Source organism: Pteropus medius, unplaced genomic scaffold (genome assembly GCF_902729225.1).
Source record: "Pteropus medius unplaced genomic scaffold, Ma_sr-lr_union100, whole genome shotgun sequence".
Classification (NCBI taxonomy): domain Eukaryota; kingdom Metazoa; phylum Chordata; class Mammalia; order Chiroptera; family Pteropodidae; genus Pteropus; species Pteropus medius.
In genome coordinates, this window is record NW_024342474.1 from 6,733,639 (window position 1) to 6,749,786 (window position 16,148).

At 38.1% G+C, this 16,148-nt stretch overlaps 1 protein-coding gene across 1 annotated transcript in view; it reads right to left on the minus strand.

Annotated features, from left to right (window-relative positions):
* Positions 1 to 15,486, minus strand: part of WIF1 (Wnt inhibitory factor 1) — a 59,895-nt gene extending 44,409 nt beyond the window's left edge. Inside the window, exons 1-2 of the mRNA XM_039865917.1 lie at positions 14,994 to 15,486; positions 14,366 to 14,505 (exon numbers count right to left, since the gene is read on the minus strand). Coding sequence (XP_039721851.1) covers positions 14,366 to 14,505; positions 14,994 to 15,141 — 288 coding nt within the window. The 5' untranslated portion in view covers positions 15,142 to 15,486. The remainder of the gene's footprint in view (positions 1 to 14,365; positions 14,506 to 14,993) is intronic.
* Between the last annotated feature and the right edge of the window lie 662 nt (positions 15,487 to 16,148).

The window sequence follows — 16,148 nt, forward strand, 5'->3', positions numbered from 1 at the left end:
AATGCGGAAATGATGACTTGTAATAAATCACAGACCTTTCAGAACTGAAAAGAACTCCCTTATTTTACAGATGAGAAAGAAAATGAAATACTTGTCTGAGGTCTCAGATAGATGGTATGGGAGCCGGGCTGGAAGCCAGGCCTCCTCAGGCCAGCTCAGTGTGACACTGAGTTCAGAGAGTGGGACGCCATCACTTACAGTGGAATTTGGGCATCCTGCCAGCACACTCCCCAGCCTGGGGTCTGGCAGCCTCCCTTTCTTCGGCCTCATGGCTCCCACTTAGCACTAACAGCTCATTAATACAAAAGGAAGAAAAGACCCTACTTTTTCAGTGTCTATTATGTGTCAAGTACTTTGTACACATTATGCAACTGCATTTTGCTGCCACTATAAACAATAAATTAATTATTTTCTTTTAGCACTTGAAGAAACCAACGCCCCTAAGAGTTTAAGCTGATCAAAGTTTGGCCAGTGCTACCATTGGCTTCTTTGATAGTAACTGCTCCCACTGTTAGGCAGCTAAGACAGAAAACATGGTATATTAGAGTTCTCTCGAGAAAATGAACCAATAAGATGGATGGATGGATGGATGGATGGATGGATGGATGGATGGATAGACATGCAGACAGACAGACAGATTTATTAATTTCAAGGGATTGCTTCACATAATCATGGAGTCTGACAAGTCCCAGGATCTATAGTTGGCAAGCTGAGGAGAGCCAGTGGTGTAAGTTCTAGCCTGAAAGCGGGCAGGCTCAAGACTCAAGAAGAGCTAGTGTTTCAGTTGAAGGCAGTGGGGCTGGAGAGTCTGCCTTTTTGTTCAATTCAGGCCTTCAACTGATTGAATGAGGCCCACACACAATGTGGAGGGCCACATGGCCTCGTCTACCAATTCAAATGTTAATGTCATCCAAAATGCCTTCACAGATACATCCAGAATAATGTTTGACCAAAAGTCTGGGCACCTTGTGGCCCAGTCAAGTTAACACATAAAATTAATCATATCACATCATGTTCTCCAGTATGTTCAGGGCCTGGACTATGGGGAGGCAAGCAAGGCACCAAGAGTGAAAATTTATAGAAGGCCCACTTCTCGATTCACACAGGTACCCTGGGTGCCTCAATTGTCTCATCCTAGTCCTGGCCCCGTGTCCCTCTCAAAAGGATAGATTCAATCACCTCTCTTAATTTGAAGTGTTTTATATTGGGACAACTATTTTTACAATACCATTCTAAAAGAGTCTTGGGTATGTAAAGTTTCTCATGGAATTGATGACAAAAAATATTTGAAATACCACGTATGAAAACAGATGAAGAGTAATTATTTCTATGCTTACTATGGAATGGAATGGTAATCCACTTATATTTTCCATTGTGTTTCCTTATAATTTAAATAGTCGGCAAGCTGAGGAGAGCCAGTGGTGTAAGTTCTTATTTATTTTTATTGAAAGACAAAAGCATTTCTATGAAATCATAAACACAAATCTTTTGTATATCGTAGGAAAATGCACAGCTATTAAAGATCAGGTTTGAATTATTTTACTTTTGGCTAAAGGCTACTCATTACAAATTATGTTATTCCTCATATTTAGATATCTACAGTTTCATTAATGGATGATTTTTCACAGTTATTCGGAAGATCAAATGAACCTAATGAGATAATATAAAGTAAAGCATGTTTTAAAATATTAAGTGCAATAAAGAAAGGTGTTACCACTATTAGCACAATTATAGGACAACTTCTTACCTCAATTCAAGAGAGCTGTACCAAGTTATACTCTCTCCCTCAGTTATAAGTAAATGTTTTCTCAAATCCTAGACAACAAAGGACATGTAATGACTATCCAAACTCAAGTCTGCAGATATCCAAGAAATCAGATAAGTTTAATGATTAACTTTGAAGACTGAAAACATTCAGCTAGTCTGGAGTAAAGTGGATTTTATATTAGTCCTATCTGGCTTCTGAACTATATCTTGACTTAAATGATTTGATATTTACCTTGTAAGGTAGGACTCCCTAAATGAAACTCTTCTTTAAAAATTGATTTGGATGGACAGATTGGCCTACTCTTTTAAAACATAGAGGTGAAATAATACATACACACACACACACACACACACACACACACACACACACACACCCTCTACTTTGGCATCGGACCGCCAGGGTTCAAACTCCAACCTCTACAGTGACTAAGGTATCATCTCGGGCAAGTTACTTAACTTCTCTGCATTTCAGTTTTCATATATGCTTAATGGAGATAAAAATAGTACTTTCAGCACATAGATTGGTCCAAGCATTAAATAAGATAATCTGTGTAAATTACTGAGAAGAACTGTTGGCACACAGTAAATGTCCGATAAATGTCAGTTTAAATCACATGACATTCAACCATTTTGACTTGGAAATCACCATTTCAAGTGAGTAGACCTAATATTTACCAAAGCCATGCTATTTTAACCTCCTCTAACAGTATAAGTTCGCATTGGTCAGGGTCCTTAGCTAACTCATGCTCCACAGCACACAGCGTGCGTGAAATAAAATGTCTAATAGATGCAGATTCAGGAAAATTTCAGTTTCAAAGAGTTCAAGTTGCAATTGCATCACGGATTCTGGAGTTAGACCACCTGAGTTTAAATCTTGACTCTATTACCCACTAGTCATGTGACCTTAGGCAAGTTGCTTAACCTTCTGTGATCCAATTGCCATTTTTGTAAAATGGAAATATGAGTAGTGCTTATCTCATAGGGTTGTTGTGAGAATTAAACTAGATAGTGATGAAAAGTGATTAGCACAATGACTGGCACGTAGAATATGCTTAGTAATTGTTAGCTATTTTCCTCTTTTTATCTTTTTCTCTTCCTTTTTCTTCTCCTCCTTCTTCTTTACCACTCAAGATTTATAGACCAAAAACCGACTGCACTATTCTCGAAGAAAGTTAATCTCCAATTTAGCAATGAACTCTTTTTTTAAAATCAGACTATAAAGTACTAGTAAATTTTATTTGACAAATTTATACTTTTAATAAGTATTTAGGAGTCAAGGTTAAAGAAATGCAAAACTACTTATGTGAAGTAGCTTAAGAAACTGGAGATGTTGGCACAGAGAAAAGACTGCAGAAGGGATATGAGCTGTCCGCAAATGTCTGGTTGCCAATCAGAGAGAGGTTAAAACATACTCCCATGAGCTGCAGGAGTCAGAGAGAGGACTAAGGCTGGGAATTATAGATGTGACTAGGCATTTCAGTGGAGCCTCAATTGGAATTTGTGGTTCAGCTGTGTCTCTGGTGGTCTGTGGCACCTACTGGTGTGCATGGGATTCAGGGGACCAGCTAATAGAGTCTGTTTATGCAGTTGCCTGGGGAGTAAGGGGCTGGAAGGTAGAGATGTGTATTTGTACTAAAAGATTCTAAGGCTCTAAGGACCAGACCTAACTTCTGTAGGGACATGGGCTACAGGAATGTAATGTTGATGTCTTCACTTGGGGTCAGGGTCTTAAGTCATGCTGCTTTAGTTACCAAGTGATAAATTCAATTTCTAAGAACTCATAGAAATAGCTGAGTTTTGCTAGAAAAGAAGTAGGGGTAAATGAAACAGAGGCCTACATCAGCAATCGAGGGGACACATCAGCCAACTTTAAGGTATAAATGGAAGGTATGACTCTCCAAATGTGAGTCCAGAGACTGGTAGTCTTGGGATAGTCAAATTATACTGGGAAGGCAGATTCTGACCCATTATGAAGAACAACTTTCTATGATTAATACAATCAAAATTATTAAATAAGATTTGCCTTATAAGTTCTCTGCCACTGAGCATGAGAGACCATAATTCATTGATGCTTCAAAGAAAAGTTGGGCTTGATGGGGTGGATGAATTCTGGGATCTCTTCCAACTACTATTATGTGACATCTAAAGATACAGCTAGAGGAAGGCAAAGAAAAAATTGGATGAACATGGAGAAATAACTCAAACCTTGACTCCTGCATGAAATTGAGCAACTGTTTAATAGGAAGAAACAGGTGACTGGTATATGATGAAATCATTCACATTTTTAGTTATTAAGGTTTTCTTTCAGTTTCATTGAATTCGAGACAGTTTATTTTCTAAATTACAAAATATATTAATGGTCTATTGAAGTAAGTTACATAAAGATCACAGTACCCCCCAAATTGGCCTCTTAGCATCTCCACAGCCTTAAAAAATGTTGAAGTGGAAAAGTCCACAAAAACTTAACTTTCACATTGCCATCTACTGGCTACTATTATAAGTGACAGAAATATAAATACATCTCAAATCCTAATCAAGTTTCAGCTGGAAATAAGAATTTTGACTGAACTTATAAATGATAGAAATCAAATCACTTCACTAAATACTGAAAAGCCAAATATCTGAGTAATTTTATAGGTCTATTGAAGATTCATCTAATTATTGCCTTAAGTAGGAAATGTCCTACTTGAACTTGACTTCAAATGTGAATCCTCCCAGTGGTACATCCACAACTAGCACTGAAATAGCCCTTAGAAACCAGGCATCATAATGAGCTATACAATGAAAGTTTATTCAAGCCCATCTTCAGCTCCCATAGACTGTTTCCTCAAGAGTAGTTCTAGACATTTAACTTGGGAGAGCTGACTCACTCTGTCACCTAGTGGTATAGTATCCTTTGTTGTATTCATTTCCAAAAAAATCCAAGAGGAAGGCAGAATACATTAGGCCAAATTATCTCAAGCACATAAAGGCATAAAGTTAAGCAGAGAAATTGTTCCAAATGTGCATGTCTTAGGTTTACGTTTTCAGGCTATACCCTGAAGAACACCAGGAACTCCATGCAGGTAATTTACTCCTCTCCCACAGAGTTAATGCTCCCTCTGCAGTACTTTCATAGCACCTTGTTCCTATTACAATTATAACACATTTAATATTTTATTATTATTTTGGTTCATATCTGTTTCCACACTAGACTGTAAACTCCTTGAGGGCAAGCTTCATATACGATTTGCATTTTTTTTAGCATTCAGCATAAGCTTTGGCATTAGGTAGGCCCTCAATAAGTATTACGAGGAAGAGAAGAAAGATCCAAAGTCTCCAAAATCAGTATTTCTATTCTATACCTCATGTCTTAGTTCTAGACTCAAGTTTTCACATGCACACCAGACCGTGTCACCTGAATGTTCAGCAAAAATTAATGTTCAGCAGTTTCCAAATGGACCCCACTTTCTTTGTACCTCAAACAGTTTTGCTCTTGCTACTGTAAATAATGTCTCAGTTAAGACACAACTATCTGCCCAACCATCTCAGAGTTATCCTCTACTCCCTCATTTCCATAATGCCCACATTCAATAAGTTGTGTCAATTACAGAGACATACTGCTGGAGTTTGCTCCTTCCTCTCTCTCCCACTGCCTGCCTTAGTTCACTCCCTTGTCATCTCTTGAGGTATCTTAAATTACTTCCTAATTGGCTTCTACTCTTCAGCCAGGTTCCCCATCATCTATCCTCCATCTGCCACCAAAATCACCCTTCGTATAGATATAACATTATCATCTATTTTTAAACTTTCAACGGCTCTCCATTTTCTATAAGACAACTAGGCATACACAGAAGTCATCATAATCTTCCTAAACTTCCTTCCTTCCACACATCAAGGCCTAGTCTTAGGCACCATTAGCCTATCCCAGAATGCATTTTCACAACTTCTTTGCCTCCGACTTTCATAGCCCTTCTTCCTGTGCCTTACTCCTGCCTCAGCTGATTAAATAGCTTCATGCATGTCCTTCAAGTCCCTGTTCAATTGTTCCATCTTCTCTGATGAAGTTTTCTCCCTACTTCCTCAGCCAAAATTAGCTGCTTCCTCCTCTGTGTTCCCAGAGCTCCCTCTGTGTTCATACCTCTATTTAGCACTTATAAGAGCAAAGGCTTTGAATCCCAACTGCCTAGGTTTGGATCCTAGTCCTACCTCTTACCACCCATTTCCTTTGCTCTTCTGTGCCTCAGTTGCTTTACCTATCAAATGCGAATAATAATGGGACCTACTTAATGTATTCATTCCTTCAACAAATAGTTATTGATTGTTTATTGTGTGTCGAGAGCTGTTCCTGGAGCTACATGGTTAACAGGACAAAGACCTTGCTCTCATTAAAATCAAATATTATCATTATATTAAGTCCCATAAAAAATATACATCAGAGAAGGAGACTCAGAGTGATGAAGAAAGGGTGGTTATTGTTTTAGAGAGGGGAATCAGGGAAAGTCTCTTAGAAGAGGTGACATTTGATGAGACATGGAAGAAACGAGAAAGTAAGCCACATAGAAATCTGACAGGAGTGCATCTAGGCAGAGGGAACTTCATGAGCAAAGGCCCTGAGGCAGGAAGGAGGAGCTTGGGGGTAGGGGGCAGAAAGGCTAACAAGGCTACCGCCAAGTTAGTGAAGCAGAGAGTGGAAGAAATGAGGTTCTCCTTCTCTCTAGCACCAAGTCTTTCAGATTGTTATCTCCTAAATGTTTCCCCTGACCTTTCTCCTTACAGTCAACTCCCCTCAGAGCTATCCTCCGTCCTGCAAACAAGATGATCTAAATATGTAAGTCTGATCCCATTGTTCTCTGCTTTATACTTTTCCATGGATTGACTCAACATTGTTTATAGAGTAAGTCTCAAATGCCTTAATGCTGGAGAAAGTCCTTTAGGACCTAGCCCCTACCTACTTCTCTACTTCTTACCTAATACATACACTCCAGCCACACCAAAGTACTAGTTCTCCCAAATAATGTATTTCTGGGCTGTATGCCTTGCCTCAAGCTACTTCTGTTCCCTAAAAACCATCCCCTCTTTCAGGTTTTTGCTTGGCTATCTCTAGTCAGACTTAGCTTGGAGTTACTTCCCTTCTGTGTGCTCATTATAACCTGAGAATGCCTCAGTTCTTCTACAATACCACTTAACAGAAATTATTAAGATGACCTGTTTATATACATCTGACTCTTCGGTTAGCTTCTAATTTTCTCAAGGGTAGGGAATTGTTTCTTAATCATGTTTTGCCCCCAGGGCATGATCTGAGTTCTGGCAGGAGCAGCTAAGCAAGGACTGGGTTCATCTCCTTTCCAATGTTGCAGGCTAAGAACTTACTCCCTAATCTGTCTTTTTGTCCTAGACCCACATCACACAGCAGCCCAGTGATATTTTGTTCAGGTGAATGGGTTTCAAAAGATGCCTGAAAATTTCCAAGAGTCTTTAATTAAATTGGTCTATAAAATTCAAAAAGAAGACAAAATGTACAGCTCAGAAGGATAGACATCCATATGTCTATCTGAGAAAAACAGGGAAGAACAGAAGTTGTCCTGTGAGTTTCGAGTTTTAACTAATAATAAGTTTCAAAAGAAAATAGAATACTAAAGAAGCAGGCTTATTTTAAATAAATCCATTTCCAGCATTCAACCTTTCATTACTTAAACGAAGGATCATCAGCCAACCATAATTTCTATACCTTTATTGTATTTCTCGTGATCGTTTAAAGGGTAGTATAGGAGTTAAGAATAGATGCTAAGTCAATTCTTTTTCAAATCGACATATTATTTTCCTTACTTAAGTTTTGCTTTACATTAAGTTCCATATTATTTTCTTTACATTAAGTTCCATATTACTTTCCTTATTTAAGTTTTGCTTTACATTAAGTTCCATTAGAAAATTAAATATATTTTTTATTGTACAATGCACTAAAAAAAAAGAAGGTCATTTTTTTTATAGTTCCATGTCCTAATCACCTAAAAAAAAATTAAACTGGAGCTGATGCTAATCATCACAAACTCTTCCAAAAGTTTAGTAAGAAAGAAGAGCTAAATAATGGTTGTGGAAAAGCCTTGGGACAAACTTGCAAGATATTGAGTTCATTCTTCTCACAGCAAAGAAGAGAGAAACCTCCTTTTTCTCCTCCCTCAGAACCCTTCTCCATTATTTGACCTTAATGTTTTCTCCATTGAATTTCCATTACCTCTCAGATGAGATACGAATCCCCTACATGGTTACCTAGAATATATCTTCCCCTTTAAGACCTCCATGCACTAGAACAGCTGAGCTCTCCACCTGGAAGTCATTTCCCTCCCTTGCCCATCTGATGAATGCTTGTGCATCCTTCAGGAATTAACTCAGACAACACCTGCTTAAGTGAGCTCAGTGATGAGCTCCTAGCTCCCTCCCTCCTCAAGGCAGGGAAAAAGAGTAGCCTGCTTTCTGCTCTCAGCCAACTCTATACTTTCTAACCTCATTTGGGTGAGCGTGATCAATATTTGTTTCTAGACTATGAGCTCCCTGGGGGCAGAGACCATGTTTAATCCTCTTTGTATGCTCGATGTGACTAGCTCACATGTCTGCATTTGTTGACTGAGTGCTTGAGGCAGAGAGAAATGCTACATGGGAGAACAACTCCCCATCTACTAAGGGTTCATGGGAATGTAACCTAGTTACTTCCATGTTGGCAAGTGGGGCAAGTTGGTTAAATTACTGCAGCAAAAGAAGGCCTAATCTGACAGTGCCTGCTTCCCCAGAGCTTCAGCTACAGGATGAAGGACACTTTCACTAGACTCTTAATCCCCAAAGTTTTTTCCTCATAGCACCCGCCCTATTCATCGAGGACATATAAGTTAAATAAATTTAATCCAAAACAAAATGCTTTATTGAATATCATACCTTTCTACTTCACCACAGCAAAAGATTTTCATTTGTGCAAGCATTTTACAGTCAGGAATAAACAAGGAAGATAACAGTGAAGAGTCTGTTTACGCGCCTTTACACCACTGTGTAAGGAAGACGTAGTGGAGTTTACATTTATGCCATGTAAATTGCTATAGAACCAGATGTGGCTTACAAGGTACCTTGTAACTCATCTCCTTTAAGCACAAAAGTTTGGCAAAAGCTTGAGAAACTTACTGCTGTTTTCTATCAGCAGATACAACAGATGGCTGGCACATGCCTGCTTTGCTAAATGAAATGGTTTCTCTGCAGAATTACTCTTTGATCCCTAGTGGCATGTCCACAACACCGCATTGCAAAACAACACAGCATAGCAGAATCTAAACATTAAAGGTTTAAAGCTGTGCTTTTGATATGAGTACCTTCTTTAAAAAGTCATGCCCACAGTATGTAAACATATTCACATTCCCACTTTGAAACCATGGAACGAAGGTCAAAAAACAAGGCATTTCCTCCATTTCAGTGACATAAAACCACCTCAAAGGTATGACGGGCAAACCCCAGGAGTGCGAAGGTATGCAGCCACTTGGGCTGTAACTACCAAAACAATCATAACTCCATTAGGAAAAAATGTGGACAGTATACATTAAGGGATTTAAATAATAATAATAATAAGTGTTACCATAACCTCAGAGTTGGAAGGAGGTGTTTAAGGGTATTTGGCAGCTCCTTTGAAGAGGGAGAGGAGGTACTTGAATTAAAATTCATTATTGTTTTTCTTCGATTGTTGTCAAGGGGAGAAAAGAAGGGGGGAAAAAATTTAATACAGGTTTCTTTAACTCAGTCAGTCCAATGGGAAATTTGAGACTGCAAACTGCAACCAATCTAATGGGACTAGTGTTACATCATATAAAACATTACACTGCAAAAACAAGCTATCTGGAGCTTTAGGGACATTTTAATGACAGAATTAGATTATCCAATTGATATTACAGAAACATGTCAGTAGAGAGATTCTATTTTTTTTTAAGTTAGCAAAAATGTCAGTTAGTTGTCAGGAAAACAACCTGATTCTGACTTACTTATTTTTCCCCCAATGGTATTTTCCTCATTTGAAAGCTGAATTCGGGTACAACTGACAGGAATTGTTCACAAAGACACTACTGTCCAGGCAAAATTCTCAAGCTTTGCTTATATTTGCTTTTGTATTCTTCTTATTGCTATTATTTTTGGCAGTTTCCAATTATTTAAGAAGTTTTATATTTAAATGACAAAGAGCTAGAAAGGATTATGAACACATTTATGATTAATCACACAAGTTGGAAAATATTTCACTTGGTACACTTGCCTTCAGCATATCTAATATTTCCTATTTTAATGGTTACACATAAAACAAAGAAGCATATTTCTGCAGTTTAACCCAATAAAATCAATTCTTCTATAATATACACATGACCACCCACCTCCTCAGAGCAGCAAACAAAATTCTCTTCTTCCTTTCCTGTATCCACAGAAACACTTTTAATTTTTGTTTTTAAATATCTTGAAATTGAGAAAAATTCAACTATATCACTGACTTCTAGTGGTTATAAGAACTGCGACCAATATACATGATAAAAAGCTTATTCTAAATCTGGACCTGTTGATGCTGGTGGTTAGAGCTTGCATAGTAATCCAAGTGGTGGATTTGAAGTTAATATTGGCCAGTTATCTTCACCCAGAGAATTTCTATTCCATAGACATCAATTTCACCCCAACCCTTGCCAACCATCTCAGAAAGCCAGGCATTTGGTCACAAGGAGATGGGAAAACTAGTATAAATGGCTCAATGTAAATCCATTATCACTGCTAAAAAGAGAGCCAACATAAAAAGAGATGCTCCATTAACTAAGCCCTAGATTCATAGTACCTTAGCATCGTAATTCAGGTGATAGAATATATTATAGTTATTAAGGTCAGGTCTCTATGATCTTTATAAATTTTATAAGATTTTATTAAAAACACATTTACTGGATGGTCTATATAAATAAAAAAATTTTGGCCTAATACCAAATTGGTTCATATGGAAATCAGCAGTGGTGTCCTAATATTAGAATTCAGATTTGTCTAACAAAATTTCTCATTAAACTTTTATTCGAAAGCCAGTAGGTTTAGAAAGGTTTATTTTCCAAATAAAAAATTTAATTAGTGTGTAGTTTAGAAAACTAAAATGGTTGCTCATGACCCCTACCTGTCTCAATTTAGGAAAAATTTAGTATAAGGAATGCCTCATTGAAAAATATCAACTGTTAAAAGTTATATACAGTAACAAGAGTATTTTCCCTTAATTACTAAAAGTCCTTTAAGCCTAAGCCTCTTTAGCAGAAATTCTTCTCTCATCTAAAAGCCTTGAGAAAGGGCATTTCAGAAAATGAGTATTTTAAATGGGAGATAGAGTCGAGACAGGGTTTTCTATGGAAAATGAGGATTTCAAGAAATAAAGAGGTCAATTTGATTTCAGGCAGGAAAGCCTTCTAAAACAGATTTTTAGGAATCTCCGAAGATACTGCTGACAATCCAACAAGCATTAGTGAATTCTTTGGGCTCCATAGTTATGATCAGCCATGAAAACCATGTTTTATCATTTCGTTGAGTGATGTGTAGTGTAAAAATAATACTAGATAATAAACATAAGTAATCTATAATACAGAATATCATACAATTTTAAACTTGAAAGCATAGCTTTTTACACACATTTAATGTAAAATGATTTTTTAAATTATAAATCAATCCACATTCATTGTGAAAAAAGCAAAATATAGTATATGCAGCTGTAACTAATGTTAACACCTTGGAAGATCAGACATTTATCAATTTTTTTCCTGTGTCTGCCTACATATTTTGTAATGGAATCCAACAGAATATACTGTTATAGACTACTGACTTAATTTGTCATGAACATCTTTCCATGGTATTGAGTAGATGTCTAGAATATTATTAATGCTTCATTGTATTCTTCTACCGCTGTCAATGGACTTCTACATTCTATTCATTTTTTTTTCTTTTATAAATAGCACAATAAGGAATAGTCTTGCACCTAAATTTTTATTCGTATTCATGATTATTTCCTTAGGACAAATCTCTGAAAGTAAAATTTCCCAAAGGATTTATTTCTAGCCCTTTGCCATCAGACTTGACTTGTCCTGCAAAGAACAAGGCTAACACGGGCATCGGCTACATACGAATACGCACAATTCGTCACATACGAAAAACACTTTTAAAAAACTTGACCAACATGATGTGGAAAAATGAATCTCATTGTAATTTTTATTTGCATTTGTTTGAAATAAAAAAATGAAAATTATTTTAAATGGCTACAAGAACACCTCAGGTTACTGGACTTATAATTTACTGGAATTAGATAACACCTACAGCCTCTACGAGGTCTTCAATCCTAAAGTTATTTTAGCTTTCTCCACGTGTTGCCAAAACTCTTAAATATTAAGTTTAAATTTTCATTAATCAGCTATGTATTTTGCTTCTGTTGAAATCTCTAAATGTTTGACATTATTTTGATGAAAAACTGATCATGGAATGAACTTTTCATTTCCATGTAGATGTTCTGATGTGGTTTGGCATTAGCCAGAGATGCCCTTCAAAATACTTAATTGGCATTAAAGTCATTATTTTTGCTGTCTTCAAACTTTCCATGCATTTTAAAAATTATGGTGCTAGAATCACATAACTTTATTGAGTAAAATGAGTCAAATTTAAATAATACTTTAAAAATCTTGCTGTTTGGCATTGTGAAGATCCTACCTCTTCACTACCCTCCCCTTAAGATAAACAGACACCCAATTTCACAGATACCTGTGGTAATCTATCCAGAGCAGACTGAGCACAGAGAGCAAGATAATTTAATTGAGGTGCTAATATCGTCCTGCATAATGAGATAATCCACATGGGTGATCAACACCCAAATAGGAGAGAAAAAAGATGCTAAAAGCTTCATTTCCATGCCAGTTCCACCATCTTCTCTAATCACCTACAAGAAATATTCCTGAGATTGTTATGCAATCCTATTTTGTACTCAACAATATGTCAATGTTTGCAAACACACACTATGCTATAAAGCAACAGGGTAGAAAATGTGGAATTTAAGCCTTTGCTTCAAATTCCATTCTTCAGAAGACAAACTCACATGGAAAATAAATAAATAGATAATAAATTAATATGACAATTTCTGCTTCTCCTACAGTTATCAAACCCTTTCAGCGAGGCAAAGGTGCAAGTCAAGCTACCTTCTAATGGTTCTTATGAACCCATAAAAATATAGGTAAAGAATATGTTCTTTTTTTAAAACATGGAATTAATATTGATCCCATCTGACAGTGGTCAAACACAAGTAAACAGGTTCAAATGAAATGAAGAGGCAGTAATAAAAGGCCATTCATTGATTTATTACTGGTTTCACAATATGCTAAAATTAATTGTCCAAAAAGTATCTAAAAAGAGAGAATTGTAGAAAGAAAAGGAGTCACCTCCCTATAAAGCGGTAAGAGCCTCAGTGAACTTATCTGCAAAATGGGAGTATTAGAATAGATGACCGTCTTTTTATGAACTTCAGTGGATCCAAACCATCTTTTTTTTTGTTCAATAGTGGAAGTGTCAAAGGGTCTAGATTTCATCTACCTTAGAAAAGAAAGATGAGAGAACAGATCTGAAGGGAAAAGACAGCTAAAATGGTCATGCCCATGCTATAACAGTTAATTAAAGGGAACCAAAGAGATTTCTCAATTCAAAATAGTTACTTGTTACAAAGTGTTTTTTCTGAACTACATTCTTCATGAAAATATCCATTTAAGTAATTTTACAATAAAAAATACCTGAAAATGTTATTTTAATTAATATTACAATGATTTTCATAGTAGACATACTTTACCAACTAATGAGCAAAATAATTTACTTACCATTTGTCACTAGAGGTCATTTGATTAGAGGTCATTTTTATAACACTGAAACTGTACAAAAAGTAACATATAAAAGATGCTAATGTGCTAGGAAATAAAAGGAATGCTTCTTTATAAAAAATACATTGCAGGTTTTTTTCCCATATAAAAGTATTTAAATGGTAACTTAAAAAAATCATTAGCCTGCAACATTTTACAAATGTTCTTATATAACACTTTTTGACTCTGTGGACTTCTACCAGAGATATACAGCATTCATATCATTCCGATGAATAACATTCAACATACCAATTTTTTCAAATATACAATGTCAAAAATACTTATAGACTTTAAAATTGGTTGTAAAGTATAAAGGTCACAAGTGATTAGTATATGCTATGGAAAAAAAGATTTTTTAATCTTATGTGAAACTTTAATAGCAATGACCACAGAAAGACATGATGTTGGTATTTGAGGTCTTTATATTTCCAGCAGCCTGAAGACACTGAGTCTTATCAAAATAGTGAGCTTAGGCACATTGCTTACCCTTTTCTTTTGGGAATCTCTAATTTATGTGACATATTTAAATACATGAGAGTTAATTCTTTATTTGGTTTGGAGATCAGATGAGAAATCACTCTTAAAAATTGTAAAAATGTACCAGACTACGTACTATACAGTATTATTTCTACTTGGCAGTAGGCAGTGGAAATATTAAAGGGTCATTTTCTCCACCCTTTCTGGTTATTAGAACTTACCTGCCCTGCAGCTTGCCAGGTAAAATTCATGGAATGGATATTGACAGGAATAGCTGGCATTCTCTGTTGTGCTTTTCTGAAATCATGCGTGAAAGGGGCCATTTTCCCCTCTGAAACAATCAAGATATCTTCTTCAAATCCTGGGTTTAAAAGAAATTAAAAAAAAAAAAATCTATCAAACCAGGTGAGCTTAAAAGAATCCAAATCAGCAACTGAGTGCAAAAAAGAACATTTCAGAATTAGTATGGATTATTTCTTTTCACAAAGCACCTGCCTTGGTACCAATTAATTTTCTCTGATTGTAATAAGCTGATGCCAACAGGCACATGGTTTTAGGGGAAAAGGAGTGGACATAGAGTTAACTGGTGCTAACAAATGCTGGGTCCACCTCAAAATGTAAGCTTATAGAAACTAGCAAGAGAACCACCAGAACACTAGATAGGATCAGGTTTCTTGAGAGAGACGTTTATATGCTTTCAGATAGAAAACGGCTAATTAGAAGAGGGAGCAATCTTCCTTAGAAATTAAGTTTTAAAAACATACAAAATGCATGCATCTCTCCTTTAATGGAAGAGCTGGAGAGCGAGTTAAGACGGTCAGGAGGAGGTGCCGGGCGCTGGAGCCTTACCTATGAGCACTCGTGCCTGGTGAGCATCGATCCATAGGTACAGGCTTTCCTCGCGCGGCTGCCCGACCTCCGCCCGCAGTACCAGCAGGCACGGGAGGATGCTCCAGAGCCGGAGCGTGGCAGCAAGGAAAGTGCTTCTCGGGGCCATGCTACTCCGGACTTCCCGGGTGGTGGCTTTCGCTGCCGAAACTCCTGCTGCACCTACCCAAACTGCAGACGTTAAGTTGTCCCTCAGCCGGAGCTGTTCTCTAGTAGAGGGCAGGGCGTGTAGTCTTCCGCTTGGGTGCCAGTGAGCCTGGGAGAGCCGAAGGAGGAGGGAGGGAAAGAGCGGGCGCCAGCAGGGCAAGAGGAGGGGGCACGGGAGAGAGAGGGGACGGCAGAGACGCAAGACTGGCAACGCAGCAGAAGCCAGCACTCACGGCGAGGCCAACAGTCAGAGGGTTAAATACAGCGAGAGGAAGAGCGGGAAGAGTGGGGTGCGAGCGAGGAGAGACGAGACCCAGCCGGCAGCCACTGGTGGGCGCTGCGGGGCGTGCAGGGGCGGGGCGGCGCGGGAACTCCCCACCACTCCGCCACAAGGCTGCGTTCAGGTTGCGGTGCACAAAGTGGGAGAGCGCGCAAAGGGGGCGCGTGGTAGAGGCGGTTGCGGAGAAGGGTGCTCAGAGGAACCCCCGGGACGACACTCGCCTGGTCCTCCAGCTAGGGGAGGCATGGGGGAAGGAAAATGGGATGAACTGACATCGCAGGGCTTGACTGAGCGCCGATGACGATGACGACGATGACGACGACTCCCATTTCTTCCCCAGTGCTAAAAGAAGGCAGATATTCTCCCACTTCTTGCGTTCCGCCACTATCATTCCTCTCTCTGCAAACTCTATGCTGACTCGCGCTATGCTGACATTTTGCGCGTTCTCATACATTTAAAACCCGAGACTCCACCATCCCCGCTGCTTGTAGGCACTTGACTGTTCTTGGGGCGCAGGGCTTTCATTCCGCACTTGTCAGACACCAGGGAGGGCTTTTTCACAGTTGGGGAAGCTTGTCTCCCTGCTAACCAGCAGCACCAGAAAGAGTTCCCTGGGCTCTGGATAACAGGCATACCTGAACGCGTGGGGGTAGGGCTCCTAAAAGTTGCGAATATCTTTATATTTGCTG